The 23,128-nt window shown below is 34.2% G+C and overlaps 1 protein-coding gene across 1 annotated transcript; it reads right to left on the bottom strand.

Annotated features, from left to right (window-relative positions):
• Positions 1 to 1,656: 1,656 nt before the first annotated feature.
• Positions 1,657 to 20,939, bottom strand: Dnaaf5 (Dynein axonemal assembly factor 5). The gene is made up of 13 exons (XM_085950001.1): positions 20,249 to 20,939; positions 18,839 to 19,022; positions 18,099 to 18,241; positions 15,572 to 15,646; positions 14,408 to 14,565; positions 13,633 to 13,836; positions 12,390 to 12,537; positions 11,416 to 11,580; positions 10,553 to 10,744; positions 9,630 to 9,778; positions 8,267 to 8,459; positions 7,653 to 7,844; positions 1,657 to 5,177 (listed from the first exon to the last, which is right to left on the bottom strand). Exons 1-13 carry the CDS (start codon positions 20,877 to 20,879, stop codon positions 5,047 to 5,049), a joined length of 2,565 nt encoding a protein of 854 aa, XP_085806127.1. The 5' UTR covers positions 20,880 to 20,939; the 3' UTR covers positions 1,657 to 5,046.
• Positions 20,940 to 23,128: the final 2,189 nt, after the last annotated feature.

Here is a 23,128-nt window from a genome sequence, read left to right as displayed (position 1 = left end):
CTTTTACAAACGACAGCTATGGACGTTAAATTTGACAGTGCATGATTGTGATAATAACCAGGGATATTGCTATGTATGGCATGAGGCTCTTGCTAATAGAGAAGCTAACGAGCTAACGATATCGCTTCATGCCTGTTCAAATACTTAATCGAGGGGCTACATGATAATATTATTAAGCATGATAGCAGTGAAACATTCAGAGACTTAAAACAAAATTGATCACAAATTTTTAGTCCCTCGCCACACACATAATATGGAGTGCGATAGTGACCATCGCATAACTGAGAAGAAGAAAAAGACATTTGGTGGAATGATCAAACATCCTCATGATTGGGCCAAATTAATGTGCGAGGCTGCAAAGAAAAATCCTTTTAAAGTCACTGAAATGACACGTGCCGATTTTTTTAACTACTCGGATCGATTAAAAGGACCATTGCAACTAAGAAAAATAGATACAGATGGGAATAAGTTTGTTTGGAGAGATGTTAAGTGGCTTCAATTCAACAAACATGAACCGGGAATAGTGAAATTTAAAAGAACTCTCGAAGTTTAATGATATCAATGAAACTTTATAATATTCACGTTTGTGTGGCTTTTCACTACTTAAATAACATTAAAGTTTTAAAACAAAAGTTATAAAAATGCTTATTTTAAATTTATATATTTTTTTCCATAAACCAATAAGATTGATGTATAAAATATGTGTTTTATTGCTAATATTAGTCAGATTTACTATGGAAAAATAATAATATTACTTTGTGTGTAGTAAGGTAGGTCAATCAATTTTTGTGCAAATCCAGATAAGTCAATTCCCTTTTTTTAAAACCAATTAAGTTGTAATGAAACAAAATAGTTAGAATACTTCTAGGACATATAATTGAAAGCCAATTACGTGTACTTTGATTTGTTACTCATAAAAAAACATAAATATAATTAGGGGAATGATGTGGGGAATTTTTTGAACTTTGTTTTTGCTATATCTCAAAATGACAATTTGCGACTTATCTGATGTCACATCCCGACCCACGAATTAATAGCGTTCGGTAACAGAGTTTCTGTTGGTCGTATTACTAGTATTTTTTGCCCACGAGCAGTCATTAGCAAACTATTTTTAACGTTAGGTATTATGTTAACAATACCTACATTACGCCGCGATACTAATTTATTTCGATGTTTAGTACAGTTAAGTTTTAAGGTACGATACTATCTAATGGAAATGTGTTCGCACCGTGACACAAGTAGCAGGGAACATATTTTTGTAATCAAAAATACGACTTCTATAAACGTCGTGTCATATTCTGTTCCACAGTACAGGGTGTCTATAAACGTCCTGTCATATCACATCTCACAAAATACGACATCTGTAGACGTCGTGTCCGCGAATGTATGTGTATTTAGTAGACTCAGAGCATAGACCTAATAGGTTGAGCAAGTGGCAAACATCATTTTCTAGTAAAAAAATCTGTCAAGAAACTTCATGAGGCGGCTCAGATCCCACATTAGATTGTAGAGCCAATTAAAAAAAAATAAACTAACACAGAGAGCCTCGTATACTTTCTCCACGGAGGATGTTATAATGTATAATTAGTTACAATGTTTTTCGACGGGAATTTCAATATTTCAACTAAAAATAAATGAAACAAATTTATACATGTTTATGATACTTATTTTTATTGTAAAATAGAAAAATTCTTACAGTAAAGCAGAATTATTAGACATTAATTTATGCTACAAGTGAACCTTGAAACAAAGAGTCTTTGGTTGACAGAACTATAAGAAAATAAAATAAAATAAAATAGAGGTAAGTAAATTTCAGTAGGTAATGAAGAATTCATTGATGATTCATATTGCGGGCATTCTGACAACATAACTAAATCTAAACAAAGCATTAATTGTACATGAAGCTAAAAGATTCACCGATTCTCAATTCGATTAAGTTTATGTGATAATCATAATTTAAAGTTTAAAACATATTATTTTCGATCAACCATTTTAACTATTTAAAATGCATAATACGAGGGTGGGTCAATAAGTCCTTAGAAAAGCCGACAGGTGGCGCGACTAGTACTGTAAGCGGTTTGTTTTCATGCAGCGGCACTACCGATTCAGTATGCTGCGAAGTTTCAATCAGATTGGTCGGGTTGTTGTGTGTTTCTCGTACATTTAAAAAAAAAATTTGCTTGTGGAAAATGGAAAAATGGAAAATGGAGAAAATTGAGTTTAGAGCTGTTATTAAACATTTTAATATAAAAGGGTTAACAGCAAAGGAAATAAAAAATGAGTTGGATTTAGTTCACGGCATATCTGCTCCTTCACTTGCAACTATTTATAACTGGTTAAATGAATTTAAACGTGGTCGTACATCAACAAAGGATGAACCACGCTCAGGACGTCCTGTAGAGGTGACTACACCAGAAATGATCAATAAAATCCACGATATGGTGTTAAGTGACCGAAGATTAAAGTTGAGTGAGATAATTGAGGTTACAGGGATCTCAAAAGGTAGCGTCATTTCTATTTTACATGACAAATTGGGCATGAAAAATATTTCTGCAAGATGGGTGCCGCGTTTGCTCACAGTCGACAATAAACGCAATAGGGTGGTGGCCTCTAAAGCCCTGTTGTCGCTCATGCAACGCAATCCGGATGAATTTTTTCATCGCTTTGTGACTGTAGATGAAACATGGATACACCACTATACTCCCGAGACGAAAGAACAGTCAAAGCAGTGGATTGCGAAGACAAACCATGTCCAAAGAAGGCGAAAACCGTAAAATCAGCTGGTAAGGTTATGGCTACTGTATTTTGGGATGCACGTGAAATTATTTTCGTTGACTATTTGGAAAAAGGAAAAACAATAACAGGGGATTATTATGCATCTTTATTGGACCAGCTAAAAAACGAAATTGAAGAAAAACGGCCTCATTTAAACAGGAAAAAAATCCTCTTTCATCAGGACAATGCCCGTGTTCACACATGTTTACGATCAATGGCTAACATTGAAGAATTGAAGTTCGAATTGGTCGACCACCCACCGTATTCGCCAGATTTAGCCCCCAGTGACTTTTTCCTTTTCCCAAACTTAAAAAAATGGCTAAGTGGACAACGTTTTTTTTCAAATGAAGAAGTCATCGATCGGACAAATGCTTATTTTGAGGACCTTCCGAAAACTTATTTTTCTGACGGTTTAAAAAAAATTAAGAAACGTCTAACCAAGTGTATTGAGCTCCAAGGAGATTATGTTGAGAAATAAAAAAAAAATACAAAAATAAAAACTGTTTTAATGCTTTTTTCTAAGGAATTATTGACCCACCCTCGTACATACGAAAAAATAATGCAGATGGCCAAATTTAAATGTTCCAATAATTGCAATCAACATGTGACATTGATTGACTATCTATCCAAGTAAAATATTGATTTTGACAAAAACGTCAGATGAGACATATCGTCAGAATGCCCGCAAATCATGTAGTACCTAATGCTAAATAAAAGAGATAAAAGACAGAAATAAGAGAAATAAATGCATGCATCTGGTACTGAAATATGTTAGATATAGGATATTAATAACAACTAAATTGGTTTGAAAGTATAATAGACCGTTTACATGTGCATGGATTTAATGCTAACAGTACTGCACTGTGCAACACTTGAAAAATGAGATTGCAGCGACAATTAGTATTTTTGTGTGTAAACAGTTATTATCGCGATAGTTTAATTTACACGCTGTTTCTGGCAGTATATCCATGCATGTGTATAGGCACCATTACGCCGTATTCAACCAAATTTTTTCTAAAGATTATCTTCTAAATCAGAAATGTCTTTTTTTAAGAATTCATGTATTACAATGCGATCTCCTCACTTTACAGCAAATAATATGTATGATAAATTTGAAATTAACTAGGAAAATCAATTATTTTTATACAGTGGCTATATGTTTATTGGTAACACTGTTTTGACTTATTTAATATTAATTCATCCTTTGCCATATTAAAATATAAACAAAATCTTTTATTCATTACAGTTAACTGAAAAAACGGTCAAAAGGAAATATTTACTGAATTTATGAATATTCAGACCATTCTGGCAATATTTACATTACCAAGAACTTAACGAGAGCCAGAACTAATCATTTATTTGACATGAAACTGATAAATTACCCATTTAAAATGTTGATATGCTGGTTGTCAATTTTTGCTGTGTTGTGATTAGAAAAAAATATTTTCCCTATCACGGAAAATAAACTTCACATTTTTTAAGAACATACAATCAATGATTGCGATAAATGTCTGACATTAATTAAATGTAAATTTTGACATGAATGACAAATATGACAATATTGACAGAATGCTTTTATAAATTATGAAATTGAAAATTAGCTTATTAAGGCTAATGATTAAATTAGCTGCAGGTCATTTCACAATACACGTTTGTAGCAAACTTAAAACATGTGCTCTGGGATTTATTTGCCACGGCACTGGGATAATTTTTTTTTTTTTCTATGGTTATTAATTTCACCATACCAAAAACATTCTGAAATCATCAAGTATGTGTTGTTATACAAAACATATTTTTATACCCTCCATTGTAGTAGTTAAATTTCTTGGCTAACTCTAACAATGCATGTATAATGGAAACATTATTTTTCATAGTTGGAAGCATTGATGACGAGATGGCGTCTCATTCACATCACACAATGCACAGTTATGCTATACACTAGTTGGTTTTTTAAAATATACATGTTCACTTAGGTGTTGCCATAATATGTTGGTTATAGTACAAAGTAAAACTACATAATAGTACACAGATATTTTGATGTATCGATATGTATCATATAAATCGTATCATTTTGGAGAAATTGGCGTAAAATTACAGTATAATTAACTTTCATACTATTTCAGCACGATGAAAATTATAGTATAATACTCTAATTATAATATGATTGGCAACACAGGTTCATTCATTCTGTTAATTTAAATAACCGCATTGTTTACACACATATATTTATAAAATATCAAAATGGATAAATAAAAGCTGGCGGTGGCATGTTTAAATAGTTAAAGTATCGAGGTGTTCATCAAGGTGCTCCAGGGCTTTTTTATTTCTGTAAATTTGCAGACTTGCAGTGACCTTTTTCTTCAGGAGACTCGGGTGGGCTTCGCTGACTTTCTTTAGCGCATCTAAAATCATTAACATAAGAATATTACGGCACATAATATAACGTGGAACAACAAGTGTCTATAGATGGATGTATATTTGATGAAATTGTTCGCAGAGTAAAGCTAGGCTGGAGTGCTTTTGGTCGCCTGAATAATGTCTTTAAAAGTGACCTCCCACTGTGCCTAAAGCGCAGTATTCAACCAGTGTGTGCTTCCCGTAATCACATATGCGTGTGAAACATGGACCCTAAGTAAAAGAGAGATCCAGAAACTTAGAGTAGCACAACGTGGTATGGAGAGGTGCATGCTGGGCATAACGCAAAAGGACAAAAAGAGGAATGAGTGGATAAGGGAAGAGACAAGGGTTTGCGATGTAATAGTTTGCTAAAAACCTCAAATGGAAATGGGCTGGACACTCGTAGAAGGGACAATTGTTGGACAAATTTAGTCATCCGGTGGTATCCAAGAAGTACAAAACGTCCGCAAGATAGACCTAGAGGCCGCTAGATCGATGAAATGATAAAGTTCTGCGGAAGTACGTGGCAACGCAACGCACAGGACCGAGAGAAGTGAAATCAGCTTGGAGAGGCCTTCATCCAGCAGTGGATAGATTCAGGCTGATGATGATGATGATGCAACGTGGGAGTTATGTCAATAATGAAATAAGAGGTTTCTTTAAGCTTACAAATCGTCACTTCAATACTACAACTAGATAACTTAATTTTCACTGTTTTTGAGATAGCTATTGAATATGATTCTACATTTTTTCCTTCTCTACAAAATGATAAACCTAGGTAAGTCAGAAGTTAATGGGAACTGTATTCATTTTGTGTTTGAAAATATTAGATAACTTTAAAACCATAGATGCATTAAATAAATAAATAAAATAATATAAGTATTTACAATATTTTTTCATACAAGTGAACATTATTTAATTGTTCTCAATTAGACAAGCACAATTTTCCGTTTTTATTTTAAATAATAATTATAGCCTAGATTTATGTTAATCAAGTAAAGTTTAAATTTCATTTTCCCAACAATGACCAAATCAGAGTTATCTAGTTGTAGTATTGAGGTGACGAAATGTATTTTAATTATCGTCTTTCATATGAAGCTTTTGGGTTCCCCGAAACTTTAAAACTGAAAAGGGTTGGGAATCACTGACTTGGACCAATGACAGATGTCAAAGAGGTTTTTTGACTCGGTTTGAGTTGACCTCATGAATTTCAGCCAAGATACTAAACAACCAGAGAGCTGCTATTTTCTTTTCATCAAATCTTTCATTTCAACATATTGATGTTACAAATTTATGTTCAAAACATGGCTATCGTTTTTAATAACAAATTATAATATTAAATAATAGAATGATATAAAAATACAGCAGTGAGAACACTGACAAAGGTAAAGAGTCTGGCTACATGTAAATTGTACGTATTACATTTCACCGTAGCACAGTTCGCCGTGAGCTTTCTTATCGGAAAGAGATGACCATATACTATACGGTCAATTCTATAGCACGAAGATGAAAAATTACGCATTGTTTGTGGAGCATTGTAGACAATAATGTTCCAATTTTATTAGATTCAATATTAACATTAATTTAATATTGATTGGTTTCAAATATCTGATAATTACGCTATCATTATTGTTATCAGATATCAAATTTGATATGTTCGATTTGATATTTTGTATTTCTAATTTAATTACATACCTATTTTCTACTGTCTTTCCCTTGTACTTCGGTAGTTTTTATTACGTATTTTGTAAGTGTTTTAGGTACAAGTCGGTTTACAGGAAGCCAGGCGGGAAGTACGCAAATTTTCATAGCCGATTTCGGCAAAATTCATGATTTCAAGAATGAAAACCTAACCTAACCTAACAAATAATCCAGTATATCGGATATTTTCAAAATTTATTTGCTGCTGGCTTCCTGTAAACCGACAAGAACCATGTTTTATTTAGACATTTTTAGACACAGTAAGTACTATACAACCCAAAGAGGTTGTACGATCTTTAATATACGACCACATATTTCCGATACAAGATTTCATGGTGAAGTGTGATATGGCAAACTGCATACGTACAAATTTCCAGACACGAAAGAGTCTAACAAGTGAGTTAAAAAGACCTTATTTTAATAAATTATAAGACAATATAGATAAACAACGTCACAGGATTTTCGGTATTTTTTGACACCTTTGAGAGTTTGTTGTTTCTTTTCAGTATTTAAATTTTGGTTTTAAAAAGAATTTCGAAATTGAAAAAATGAAGAGAGACTTGACACAAAATCGACATCGACTCGTGGTATTTACGAGGTTTGCAATTTTTCTGTTGTTTGTTTGTACGTGGTTTGCAAGTTTAAACAGAAGGTTAAAACAGTGGTTAAAGTGTTACGACATTTTCATGAATAGCATTCAAGAATCTTACACATAGGTCGATATTTGATAACAAAAAAATTATTACAATTGACAATTATTAATAAAGTGATTAACGCACCGAGAATTTCCGCCTGGTAGTTCTCCTCTGGGGCGTCCAAGTGAATGAGCATCGCGCTGAACAGAGCGTCAAGGTGCGCGGCGAACGTCACAATATCGTAGGGGATCGGCCTCGCCAGGAATAGAACGCACAACGTGTAAACGGCAGCTGAGCGGACTTTGGCCATACTGTCGTCCAAGCGTTTCAACACAACTGGAACAGAAAGATAATAAACAATATTTGGCATATGTAATGTCGAAAAACCTCCTATTATGTTATGAGATATAAATTTAGGAGATACAATTATTAATTATTGAATAAATTGAAATACAGATTTAAGTTGTTTCATTTAGAAATAGTGAAACACCAATTTTATGTTTTCGAAAGGACTGACAAAAAAAACTAAATACAGAAAAAAAACATATTGAAATATTTATTCACTTTTTTATTAAAAAATCATACAAATTGATGTGAATTGATATTATGTTATACTTGTCCACATGACAATAGGAAAAATGAGACACCAGTCTTTGAGAATTAAATTTTGTTTATTATTTGGTTTATTAATTAGTTTTTGGGATTTGCCTCAATAATGATTATCATTAATGTATTAAAGGTTTGATTCATTTTCTTACCAGGATAAGTCTTGTGCAGGTGCTCTATGGTGAAGCAGTCTCGTTTCTTCGCCAGTTTGGTGACACAGCACACCGCTCGGAGGGCATACTGCCGCGTGCTCCTCGAGTTGTCGTCTATTAAGCTGGCCAATAGTGGGAAGAGTTTATTGACGTGGGGCACCAAGCTTTCTTTCGTGGGGAACAAGTCCACAGTCTGAAATTAAATACGCACCAATAACAACAATATCACAACTAAGACAACGGCAAAGCTAAATCTGTCTGATAAGATGATAAAAGCCCAAAAATCCTGTGAATAGCTGCCGTGCAGTTTGACACTAGTCAGGAGACTTTTTATGAAAATAGAAATTTACCACGGTCTGGGGTCTGGGGTCTGGGAACTATGCACTGATGGTTGGTAAGGAATTACAATCTATCATAGCATGGCGAAATTCACAACTATAAACATGGTTAGGTACATACTTTGTTATGAAATTGTGGAGTTTTTGTAAGAAATATTTATAATAATTTTTTCCATAGACCTGCTAAAATAATTGACAGTCTCTCGGATGAAGCTTTAGGGCTCCGTACGGGGCTGCGCCATCAGATTGAGGTGTACTGGTCTATACCAATACAATATAACATAAAAACAAAAATATAACAGAAAAAATACTTTTAATAACAAATAACTACATTAGAAATAAACTGAGCTTGTATGAAGTTTGATTTATACCCATGTGTAAGTTTCTGATTCATTTTATGTTATCACATAAATTAATAAAAATGAGAAAGATTGGAAAAAAACAATGTTTCGCACTATTAACAAAGTAATTCCACCATGATCTCATACGTTTTACGGCAGTTTCATATTTGGCTGACTAATTAGATTTATGAAGCAGAAAGGCCAAAGTACACCATGATTTGCTTTACTATTTTAAATCTCGCTAACCCATTCATTAAGTTTTTACTTTCAGAAACAACAATCTCATATTAAATTCACATTATTATTTATATTACAATATTATTTATTCCATTAAACTTATGTATTTCCAAGATTGAACGTATACAATATTAACAATAAATGTCTTAAATAGTATAAATTATACTAGAATTATTTTTGACCGATTTTATCAATGTTATTTGTAAATATAAAAATTTTATATTAACAATGGAAAAAATGCCAATCCCGGGACCAGTCCCGTGATTGTCAAATTGTAATCCCAAAATCCCGGGATCAGAATTTTGGCTCGGGATTGGATTTCCTAGTTACCACAATTCAGCTCAATGTAGTCAAGTCCTAAATGCATAATGATAAAAGTTTGTCAATTCAGGGCACGATTGATAGTTGTGTGACGAACGTGACACAATGATATTATTGATTCCATACCTTTACACATTTTCCAAAGTCTACATCGTTGTCGGGCTGATAGGCGGTTTCACTGTCTTGAAGTATAGCGCACAAACAACACACTGCGGCAGTTCTTATTGCCTCTGCGGAGCTCCCAGCTGCCCATACCAAATTCGGTTCAATTGCATCTACAAATTCAATATTATTCACCAATCAGAACATCTTCTTCAACCGTTATTGCCACACCATGTGCAGCCTGTTTCTCAGCATCTGAATACGATTAAATTGCTACGAACATGTGAAACAGAACCTCCATAAAAATAGTCCAGATAATGAATGGTAAATCCATATTGTAGAATCATTGATTGTGAAAAATTGTCATCTTCTTTAAAATAAATAAAGTTTAGGAAGTTACAGATCAAGCAACACTTTTGCAAACAGAAAAATGCAATCGGCAATCATTTAAATTTTGTTTCTAATCTATGCTCACAATGCTGCTGGATTCAAAGGTCCCTCAAAAGAGCATAGATGTATATTAGAAATGATTCACAATATACCGGCGACGCAAACATATGAAAGTAAAAATAAATCATACCGTGTGTTTTTTGTAATGAATTCAAACTAATCTCAGTTTCTTACAGTTATCAGAATACTTTCATTTTCGAGCGCAAGCATAGAGTTTTTAAATCAAGTGTTTATAATTTGTATTCAATCAAACAAATGAAAACATGCTACGCAAAGGAGATGTCGACAGGTCTAAATTCATTAGATCCCGATTGAGAAATTCACCAAAATCGGCATATTAAATGGCAATATTGTAATAAACTCTTTTTTCAAGAGATGAAACTGACAAGACAACTTATTTCTTTGTTCTAATGTGGAAAGATTGAAACAGTAATGAGACAAATGAAGCAACAATGGTGGACTAGTAAATTCAACAACACTGCGAAAAGTTATAGTACCTTCTAATATCACATTGAGGAAGGCTTCTAGATGCTCCGTCTTGGACAACTTTAAATTCTCATCTCGGTTCAGCAGAACGGAAGAGAGACTAGTGAACAGCTTTAATTTGACTTCTGCTTCTATTTCTTTCGACGTGAGAGCCTCGACTAGAAGCGGCGACAACAAGTGAAGATGGACTCCGATTGCAGGCCCTAAAATATAGACAGATTAATTATTGATACTCAATTTCATTAAATGCAAGTGGAACTGTGGTGGATCACATTAAAATTATGATTTGAAAGCATACCATCTGTAAAATATATATATATATATATATAATATATATATGGGCCATCAAAGAATAGAGTTAATATTACAGATTTACAAAAAATTCACTTAAAGTTTGACAGTGCAACAGTGAGAAGTCCTCATTTATCTACAGACTCTGCAGGCAGCCATTTTTCAATGCACATACGTACAGAATATTTATTTTGCTATGGCTATGAATTCACCCACATTAAAAACGTTGTAGAATTGGCATCAAATGTCGTAATTCTAGTTACAAGTCGAAACTCTGCTGGTTCGACCCTCAGTCGGACTGGTTGGTCATTGCAACTTGGTTTCTATGACGGAAAATTTCTCAGCTTACAAAAAGCTTGTGGTATCTTACGGCGAGTGAAAAAATCTTTTCTCTTCAAGGTTTCACCGTAATGGATTAAGTCAGAATAGGAATCAGCGCATGCCAACCAGGGTCTTGGCAGGTTGCTCACGGGAAACTCGACACAACATTGAATAGTGTCTAAAGTTCATTACGGGCCTTCATTATGTCGAGTGGCGAAGGAAAAAGCAAGTCGAAACTCTAAAGATTAATTTTCCAGATTACCTGTATGTATCAGAATTGTCTGAAGAATGCAACGGTCCGGTGTGTAAAGCGTCCAAGTGCAGGCATCCGATGTGATGTTGGCCAAAACAGGCGTGACATATTTGCAGAAGAGGTCATTGATATCTGAACCGCATCCGATGGTTATTCTTAATTTGTCCAGTAAACCTGTTTAGCGAAAATAAGTATTATAAAAGTAACCGTTCAGAACATAAAGTTTGATAAGAGATATCATTCTTCATTGAATCGATAAGTAGTAACATCCACTGTATTGATTTCCCTTTGGGGATTAGACCGAAACCGACTTTAGATGCTCTTATAACTAGGTGTTTGTTAACATGAAATAATATTAAGATTTAGTTGAAGGTATTTTATGTTTGACTTTGTTGTAACATTTTATTTACCAGACCTAGTTGATTACAGATTACATTAATGGTGTGACTTTACTTATGCAATGATTGCAGTGGTGTTTTCATTTATGTGATTATGCGATCATCGCATTGCATCTGAAGGCTCTGAAAACAAAAACGGCACTTTCTATTTTCGTAAAATATTGATAACAAAAGGGTATAATTTCTTTCTTATATGTATATCTTATAAACAAAGTATTCTAAAATGTTGTGTGTATACTAATAAAAAATAACATTTTTTAATAGTTTTTTCAGAGGTTATACATACTTATAAGAAAGAAATGAGACATTTTTATTGATTTGCCAACTTTTTATGAGAATGGGGACTGCCATCTTTGTTTCCAGAGCTTTCATTTCTTCAATGTGAGTGCTTCCTCGCTCGATTCAATGAGCAGTTGCATTATACATGTACCTGCTAAGGAAAATAGACCACTGCGATGACTGCAGCGATCATCGTACTAACAATTAAATTTAGTTACGATCATCGCATAAGTAAAATCACCACTTAATGAGTTTTGAATTATACAAAATATGATTAAATCAACTGTAAGAATGATAATTTCTTACACAGGGCACGTATTTCCACATCAGTCTCAGAAGGCGTGGAGTAGATGGTGAAGAGGACTTTAAACATGTCATGGCTGACACTCTGACAATTCTCCCCGCACAAGTTCATCAATGACTCGCAGACCCTCGCTAAACTGAGCTGCTCCTTCTGTAAAAGAAGACAGTGATATTTTAAAATAGATATGAGTGCGGTGGTCGGTTATGTTATAACTTATAATATTATCATCTTCAAATCATTGGAAACATCTCCCTCGGCCTTTCATAAAATTGAATCTATGCCCGGACGGGTGGTGTTTAAAGACACATTTTTATGAGGGTACACGAGTGAAACACTAAAACTTGCTAGTTTTCGAGACACTTGTTTTCATAATAAATATTTTATCTATAAAACAATATACATATTATGATTCTTTCGAAAGATACATAGATATTCATGTGAATATTACGTATTTTTTAAATACAATTTGTTTTTCTACCCAATCTTCAGAGGTTATGTTATAATCCAATGCAAACAATCATCAAATCGTATCGAAATAAAAGCGGTAATCGTCTGGATTTTTACAGTTGCTATATTGTAATAATATTTAACTATTTACAAGCTGAAAGCTATTTCACTTGCACCATTATCAAGACAACCACCTGTAGAATTCAATATGTATAATTTATATGTATTATCATTTTGTAAAATGGAATTCTACTAAGTAAATGCTAACTCAATTAATATTAAATTTATTAGATATTTTGTTTTTTGATTCACTTCGAAATAAGATCGACAAAAGATAAATAGCTGTATGTCAGTGTATAGCTGTGTATCATGTATAGCTGTGTATCAGTTGAAAATGAAAGCGGACGAAACCGGTTTTGAAGATTATTAAATTAAGTGTATAAGTACTCCATATTGTGTTATATATTAATTAATATTCTTTATTCCTTTTTATTGTATTACATGTATAGATATTTTTTACATGGTTTTTTTAGATTGTATTCCCCAATTTTGTAGGAATTTTTTCATTTTTACATTTTTCTTTCCTAGGAATAAATCCCATGATATTATTTTTACATAGTCTTTCGTATTAGGGTGCCACGTAAATCGAGAAATTAGTGTATAATAAATACTTTTGATTACTGTAGCGCATAGGCTAATCACTGTTGGGTAACAATACTTTTTTTCTACATAAACAAATAATACACCATGCAGATTTTCAAAAACATCTATTGATAATTATTATGTAATAAAACTCACCTTATTTGATCTGGTAGCCACAAGTTTGGCGAGCGATTTGGTGATCTTTCTGAGATATCTAGGATTGATATGGTCCACGCGCGAGCCTCTCACAATGTCCGCCAACACCGTGAGGCAAGGCCAAGACTCTATCTCCCCCTTGAGAAGTTTCCACCAAACGTCTGGACCGACGAAATATCCAAAGTATTCAGCGGCTCGGTGAATCTGTTTTAGAGTGCAAACAATAAATTAATGTTGCAAAAATATAACCTGACAAAAATCCTGTTTAACGTGGCAAGTGAAAATTATAATGCTTCAATTAGTTGCAATTTTGATTTCGCATTGCAGATTAATCACACTTCTGTGCTGCGGTTTAGTTGCCAACGCCGCACACTTGCATCAATTTAGATGTAAATCAAGTAAAACCTTAAAATAGAGAATTCTATAATGGAACCAATTGGCTACGAAGATGTGATGTACAGTAATTACACCGGGTCAATATGATTATCGCTAAAGTTGCTATTTGTCAACGAACCCCGCCCCTCATTATGTCTTGTTTCATGCGAAAAATATTGAACCTCAAGCTTTTGTGGTATGTTTATAGCTAATGCTTTAGTTGAGTCATTTTTTTTTTTATTTACAAACTATACATGCAATGCTACCAACGCAGAGTATTCATTTTTCTATAGTCATCATTTCAACTATACTAAAAACGTTCCCGAATCACGATCAAGTTCATATTACTCACCCCATTATGGTAGTTCAGTCCCGTTGGAAATAATATTTGTTCTCATACCTCTACTGCGACAATGGGGTCATCAATTTTAGCTCCTTTGGTGAGACATCGAGTAACTAAAGCCGCGTGCTGCAGGATTCCTGTCTCGGATGTTATCACCAAAATGTGCAATAGTTGGGCCGAACGTATGCGGGTGGCTGACTGCCAACCTTGCAGCTCTGAAAAAGTCGATCCATCTTATTAATGAATAGCATACTAATTTTCAATTGACTTAATCTTGTTTAATGAGCTTTACGGTAGAGAGTCATGACATCTTAAGAAGAATAGCAGCCGTATACTGAATGTCGACAACAGAAGTTTGCGGCAGATATTGCATGTATGGTGCGGTGTTATGACTTTAGGAGTAACAGGGAGATACGAGAGCGTACCAAGCAGCCTCTTATCACGCAGAGAGTGAAGATGCGATATTGGACCTGGTTCGGCCACGTACTGCAGATGCCTCAAGAGAATTTCAACTTGGCTTGCCTTTTTGTCATGCCAACAAGATTCCGGCGTCCTTTAAGGTTATTAAATAGATGACCTGAGAAAATACAAGAAGACTGGCTAGCAACAGGGATTCTTGGATGCGCTGTGTGATGTTCATATGTTCCAACTAAGAGGTGGACATTGTCGAAAAAGAAGAAAAATCGATACAGCTTTGTTATGATGTAATTGACAAAATTGTTCCGACCATGTCCGATCCTAATAGGATCATATGGGCCTCCACAGAGTAGAGGTTTTGTATTAACAGATTTTGTTTTTTTACGAGAAATGGATGTCAGCCAGTTGCTCAACCTATTAGGTCCATACCCTGACTCACACACAAATTGAAAAACAATATGTGTACTTGCCAGACCCAGGATTCGAACCTGAGACCCACGGCGTGATAGTCCAACGCTTATGCCGCGCGGCCACCGTGGGTTTGTAATTAATTTACGTACTTGGTAAAATATTAATTGAGCCCTTGGCTAAAATAATAGCAAGGTCAGAATAATTCTATTTTCACTCCTGTGCACTCAAATTTTGGGGCATTGTCCAATCTAACTATTAAAAATAATTTCGTCTCCCCATCAACAGCCTGTCAATTTGTTTAAACAGAGTATTGAAATATATAAAAACATCAAATTTGAGCATGCATAGCAAAAATGAAGCTGAACACATTATGTACATCACAATAATTGTTACCGTTCAAAATAGCTGGTATAATTTTGCCCACATTCCTTTCCACGAGGGTCCGGCAGCCAAGATTCGGTCGGGTAACTGAAAGCAAAAAATATCTACATTCAATCTAGTCAGACAGAAAACAAATTCCATCTAAATTCATCATATGAATACATGTATTAATTAAGGCGCCAAGTACCAAAAACAAAAAAACTGACATTTTTATAGAAAAGTGTTCTACATACTAACGCCAATAACTTCAACTATGGTCTAAGTGCCTCAAGCAAGTCAAAAAAATACAGCAAAATATTTAAACCTGTCGACATTGTAAGTCCGTTGGCCTGTTTTATTTATAATGGTGTAAATAGCACTACAGTGGTCAACCTCAATCAATATAAAATGGCTGACGATGGTGTGTTAACACTTGCGAGTCCTTAATACCTACAATTATAGAAGCTGCTGTGATTGCTTCACACTGTAAAACCACATTTTTCAAAAGGTCTGCTTCATGAAATTTTACTGCAATGACTCGGTATTTTGTAACTACAGGCAATACTACTTTTTGGTACTTAGAGCCTTAATTAATACACGTATTCAATTATCTAAAAAAATTTGGTTGAACATAATATCTATTGCCCTGTTGGCTTCACCGAATGGTGGGTTAGTTCAATACCTTGTGAGAACAAACATCTGATGTTTCACAGATTTATTACACAGTTATCATTAACAAACACACCAACATTACCATGGCATTCTTAGAGCATGTTTGCATTCATACACCTACACTACACTTCATCAGAACACATATCATCTCTTGATAATGGCCTCTGCAATGAGCCTGAAATGTCGAGGAAAGAAGAAGTACACACGGTGGAAACCCAAACTTCTTCTTATTGTGCCATCCCCTAGCGGAGGTCGGCCACCATCAAGGCGATCTTATCTTTGTCGTCTGCTACCCGGAACAGTTCAGTGGAGCTGCACTCGTACCAATCACGGAGGTTCTTAAGCCACGAAATGCGGCGCCGTCCTCTGCTACGCTTACCGTTGATCTTTCCTTGAATGACAAGTTGGGGAACACTGTACTTTTGTCCTCTCATAATGTGGCCGAGGTACTGTAGTTTCCTGGTTTTAATACTACGTAGGACTTCTCGGTCCTTCCCCATTCGAACTTCAACATTTGTCACCCGGTCAGTCCAAGGAATTTTGAGTCTATATAGCCACATCTCGAAAGCTTCAAGTCTCCGTGACATCTCTTGGTTTAGCGTCCATACCATAGAAAAGAATTGAGAGAACATAACAACGTACCATACGCAGTCTCAGACCTAGGTTAAAGTCTCGATTGCTAAGGAGGCGTCTCATTTTGAGAAAGGCAAAAAGGAAACCCAAACTTCTATTACAATAAAAAACAACCATGAAAGTGTCAAACATTATACAACATTACCAAGAATTGAAGAGTTTAGTCACGTACATCAGCTTTGAAATTTTGATTTGATCTCAAATTTAATATAACACCTTATGCAGTGGATGCATCATCATCATCATCAGTAGCTTAACAACAGGGTGGGTCCTAGTCTTCTTCAAGAACTTCCTTCATCTCCCCCGATCCCGGGCCAGTGTCTTCCGGGTGTCTGCACTGACCGCTCTACCATCCTTGTTGACACCGTTAAACCACCAAAGTTTGGGTTTGCCAGTAGACCTCCAACCGTCCAGTTTGCTATCCAACGAATACTTCACTATTCAATTTTGCCTATTATTCTATTATTACAGATGGCGTTTGTAACGCATTTGGATACGTCGGCTGATTCATAAAGACACAACTCAGTCAGATTTCTTTCTAAATCATATAACAGTGTCCTCGTAGACAATATATTTATTGGGCGGAGTTATGAATGAAGAAACTATCTCAAACTTTTGTAATATTGAACTAACCACACCAAAAGGCCTAGAATGCGATCAAATCATTCAGAGGTTCTAACTCGAGTGTATTTTCAAAATGTGGCCCACACAAACTCTCATAAATCATAAAAAAATTCATTACACTTGTTTTAAATTTTCTAGTAGTATTTAAAATTTGTCATTATCTTTTTCAGCTTCGATTACTTCACAATCGACACTGCTCGCATATTGTGCTGCCCTGATACTTGACGATATTTTTCTGTCAAATTTTAGTCTCACATTCCTTTCCTTCAGGTGATTTTACATTGCCGCAATTATTAAAGAAGTTTCCTTTAACTGTGCAAAAAGTTTTTAACCCATTAATTTTCGGAAGGTATTAACATGGCGGTACCCGGTGGGCCGCGAATTTCGAATGAAAAAACATATCTTTTTGGAAATATAGTGTGTCGACAATATATTAAATTATTTAAAACAATCGACCAGGGCTAGTATAATTATTATTAGTATACATGCTCATTTTCTATGACCGGTCTTGCACACAAAGAATTGTAGAACGCGCATATGCGCTTGTGGCATACATTTGGTTAACGCACATAATTTAATAAATTTAATTTAATTATAAATAATATATCGGATGAAAGAATAGAATGTTCACCTGGTGGATAATGCTTGGGGGGCTCCAGCAAAAAGTCAGTCTGCGGTTTGAGTTCTTCCTCATTCTCGGTCATGTATTGTTTTCCAACATTATCCCACAATGTATCCGCTTCTAAACGATTTTCTTCGATCACATCACACATACTGAAAATTTCACAAGAATTAATTAGATTTACATAACAGAGAATTTATTAACATTTAAGGATTATTATGTATTTGTTTTTATATAACTGTTGTTAGATGTCGCCATTTCCACATAGTCAACAAAAATGCCAATAGATGCTAGAGATCCGGGAACACTAACTATACCACGACGATTGCTGCGGTCACTGTGAGCGAGCGACCTGAGGATAGTCATCTGCCATCCATCAAAACTGATTTTATTGTATTTTGTGTCAGTGTACATTTACCATTGAGCCATAGTGCCTGAAGATGCCGAAAGGCGTAACCCAGGTCACAAAAAATGACAAATCGAATACTACAAATTTTAAATCATTTAGAATTTTAATTGAAATTCAATAACAGTGCACTCAGTCGATAGTATTATTTCAATAATTACGAAACAATCAATACAATTGATTTTTATAAAATAGGTAATTAAATCAGTTTGGTATTGCCAGAATGCCAGTGTTACGTCAGTATTGAAAAAAAGCAACACGTGAATTTAACATCTCACTGTCAATATCTCCCATTAATATTTGAAAGATTTGAGGGTGAAGAGTTGCAAATGAAGTTACCAACCCGGTGAGCAGGAGTGGAATCATCCGGTGCCAGTAGGAGTAGCGGTCTCGATAGTTGAGCATCCAGTTGCCCACTTCCTTGGTGACCTGCAGGCGCACTGGGGAGCAGTCGTCGAATACTCTCTCAGCTAATGGCGTCACCGACATTTCAAAGCATTTCGCGTTACCATTCATGACGATGGCACCTTAAAATATGAAAATATGATTGTCAGAAACCGTAGTTTCATTTGAAACGCAACGCTTACAGAAGGTGTCAATTTTGTAAGCAGTGCGACCACTCAACCTTATAATCATAACTAATATTAATATGAAAAATACTTTCGCTGCACTTTAAAGATTCCAAAGTTTTTACACAAAAATATTTTATTTAATTAACTGAACATATTCTGAAATCTACAGGTTAAGTCAGATATAATGTCAGTTTCAGGAGAGAGAAACACAAGTGGCTGCCATGAAAACGGTATATATTGTACACAGAATTCAATCAAATGTACAGTGGAACCTGAATTAACCGGAACTCTATGTGATCACCAGTTTCGTATGATTATAAGAAAAAGATACAATTTAAAAAAAATATGTTTTCGTTTACTCGAATTTATCCTTATCCAGATTATTTTCATCCCCAATTTGTTTGTATAATTGATGTTCTAATTACAATTCCCAACCCTGTTTCCCCAGACACAGGTGGGCCCGTGAGCACTTTTACATGCGCCAACAGACTGTGATACATATAAAAAAACAAAACGATTTGTTTTAATATTTTAAATTGATTAATAAACAATATTGCAATTGAATTTTTGTGTTAGTTGATTGGATATATTCAATATATCGTCGACATACGGTTGTACAAGTAACATGGTGGATCAAAAAAAATATCTCTCCCTAAAATGTCGGCCATATAAGATGAAAACATACTTTGGATTAATCAATGTTTGGTTATTATTTTCAACAATGACATAATAAAATTGATTGCGACTCACTAATACGAACCTAAATCACTATTTAAGAATGATTAATGTTTTAATATAATAATATTTAAAACTGCATTAATACAAGGTTATTGACTGGGTATTGTTATAAAAACAGAACTAATAAGTAAATGTGCTCTTGATGAAAATAAGGTTGCCAGCTCCTGTTTTACTGTATTGTATTTTAATTTATTCGTACTTGTAATGAATTTCGACTAAATATAATACTCTATTTGTTTAGTCTCTGTAAGATATACTTAAATATTTTGAAGATTTGCGTTATTCTATTCTACCACTATTTAGTGGTGTCGCTGGTCCCTAGACAGCCAATTTCAGCTACCTAACAACGTTAAGCAGCATTTATGGCCACTTATGTACATATATATGATTGTTTAGATAACATTTTTTTGCCTACACAATTACAGATTTTTAAAATACATTACCTATGCATTGAACTGCTGCTGTTCTCAGTTTAAAATGTTGATGATTGAAATTCGATATTACTGGTTCTACAAAGCTCTCACACTGCATGTGGAAGTCTCTTTTGATAGCTTTCGACAGTAATATGATAGTTTCGCATGATTCCTTTTTTACTTTTGGATAGGGATCTACTACAGTTTTCACAAGTATATTGGTGAAATCATTGAAAAACGGCATAAGATACAGTGTTTCTTGATATTTATCGATGATTTTATAGACTAGTTGCACAAAGGATAGTCGCAGTTCCTCTGACTCTTCGACGATTTCAGGTTGTCCAACGCGCTTTGCGATCGCCGGGATTATGTACGTCAAATAGTAATCACTGGCGGGGAGTTTATCCATAAAGCACGAAATTATATCGACAGCTAACTCCCTACATACTTCCGCGTTGTCAGAAAAGCATCGCAAGATGTAAGAATTGATATAATTGAATATTGTTGGAAAGTCTTGACTTCCATCACCGTTCGAGTCAAAAATCCTGTTTTTAATGTTCTGCAATGCCGCCTTTCTTTCCGATTTTATATCACTCTTCAAGTCTTCAATAAGTCGGGAATATTGCTCCGACAATTGATTATTTTCATTGATTTCTGCCATTATTAAGAAAGTCTAAACAAAATAACACTTCAGTTCGCCATTTGTAAATAAAGAGACGTCACAATAATAGTTGTCATGGCGAGAGAATCGCGAACATGGCAATACTAATAAAATTGTTGAACTAGAAAATTGGGATCAAGTAAAATTGTTGAAATTACTTTATATTAAAAGACATTAATTATAATCATATTATAATATTTGACTATAGTCAACACTGTTATTCATTAGTAAATATAAATAATAGATTTAACAAATCTGCTAAATTGTTTTTTTTTTTTTTTAATGTAATGTCAAATCTACGGCACTAGTGCTGACTGCTGACACAGTTGAACACAAGTTCAAAAAATTATCGATACCTAATTCGATATCAACACGACTTCCTTCACACAAGAATCAAAAAAGGGAAGAAAGACTTTCTAACCTCTTTGCCAAGAATCAATATTCCATAGTAGAATCAATCAATTATAGATTATCAGCGAATCTATTCTATGTACAATATTGTATCGGCGGTTATCGAGGGCGGTTTATCATATTAATGTATTGAGTATTATAATTAGGTATTACAATAAGTTAGCCGTTTAAACTGTATTTATCTCGCTCTAAAAGTTAAAACAGCCAAGACATATGCTGTTAAAACATAGCACTTATTGTACCTAACAATTATAATAAGTACCTACCTCAATACATAAATTTGATAAACTACCCTCGATAGCAGTAGGTATTGCGAATAGAATAGGTATCCAAAAGAAGAACCTGTCATTCTTTTCGAAAATGCTCTAATAACTAAAATGATGAGCCTATGATGATGCTATGGAGCCAGTTTATAAAGGAGTCAAATCTCAAAAAAAAGATGTTATCTGAGTATGGTAATAATCGTGAATAACCCGTTTATTAATAAAACACTTACTTACCCACCAACAAAAATATTATAGTGAAATAATTTAACACATTCGTGCAGGGGCGGGTCTAGCGCAGTCTAGCGGTAAGCGGACTAAGCGGCCCATGGGGCCCCGAGATCTTGGAATGTCTTTAAAGAATAATTGTCCTGAATTACTTTTTAATTACATTTAAATAGCATGCTAATTATATTGAATGGCCATCTAATCGTTACTATTTTGTAATTGTTTATAATGTTATTTTGTATATAGAGCAAGATAAATTTATTCAAAAAAATATTTTTTTAATTTTATTTCTATTACCTTTGTTATATTTTATGTTAATAAATTAATGAGAGTTTCTATGTATAAAACTTTTTTTTTCTAACTTGAATTTGGGGGCCCTGAAATTTTTACCACTCAGGGCCTCCACTTGACTTGATCCGCCACTGCATTTGTGGACATGACTCTATAAACGTCATATTTTGTGAGATGTGATATGACAGGACGTCTTGTATTGTGGAATGAAATACAACATGACGTTTATAGAAATCGTATTTTGGATTAAAACAAACGTTCCCTGCTACTTGTGTCATATTTCCTTTAACTCATTTTTATATAATATCTAAATCGAATTAAAAAATAAAAATTTTAATGTGTCATCACTAACATGTATTAGCAAACATGTGTCCGCGAATGTGTTAAACCATGAACATGACGCAAAGATGCGATTTCTTCTTGTGTGCATGAATTCCTTAGGATCATTATGATTATTATTACGGTTGTTATTGTCGACTGCACGTACATCATGCCCAGTGCATCGCTTTCTCTAGTACCTACTATATCTTATTTTTTTCAAAACTATCAAACTTCACGTCATGTAGTTTGATTATAGTAACCCTACCCCTAACTGCTATTACGGGATATTGTAACACCCACAAAAATTTATAGGGCCATCATACTTACATAATCATTTCCATTTCTCTAGTCCAAGGGATAATGATTTATGTAAAAATTAGACATAGAACGCATCATTACTTTGAATTCAAACTGAGCGACATTAATATAACGTGTGACATATACATAACAATCGTTTAATGGAAATTGTTGATTCTTGAAACGTTTGTGGATCGAATCGTATGTCCGATTCGAAGTTGTCTTATCAACTGCTTAATTTTCTTATTACAAAATCTGTAAATCAAATATTAATCGCATGTAATGAGCATCCGTTAAGCAAGTGTTCAATTGTATTTAAAAATAAATTACCTTCCTTACCCGTGGTTTCTTAGAGGTCCATCAAGAATAAATTATCTTCTCTATGATATATTAAAGTCTTATGATTTTCTCAATGAAAACATTGAAATAAAAAAATAA

Source organism: Rhyacophila brunnea, unplaced genomic scaffold, assembly GCF_057557595.1.
Source record: "Rhyacophila brunnea isolate RB1 unplaced genomic scaffold, BYU_Rbru_1.0 scaffold_22, whole genome shotgun sequence".
NCBI classification, from domain to species: domain Eukaryota; kingdom Metazoa; phylum Arthropoda; class Insecta; order Trichoptera; family Rhyacophilidae; genus Rhyacophila; species Rhyacophila brunnea.
This window is presented reverse-complemented; position numbering and strand designations above follow the sequence as displayed.

Bases quoted from the DNA above. Each gene is read 5' to 3' on its own strand.
- Dnaaf5 (XM_085950001.1), bottom strand. From the start codon at position 20,879: ATGGCAGAAATCAATGAAAATAATCAATTGTCGGAGCAATATTCCCGA. The intron at 8,460-9,629 runs GTATGGAATCAA...ATTTAATTTCAG, and splicing joins ACTTTGGAAAATGTGTAAAG to ACTGTGGACTTGTTCCCCAC. The intron at 5,178-7,652 runs GTGCGTTAATCA...TAATGATTTTAG, and splicing joins CTACCAGGCGGAAATTCTCG to ATGCGCTAAAGAAAGTCAGC.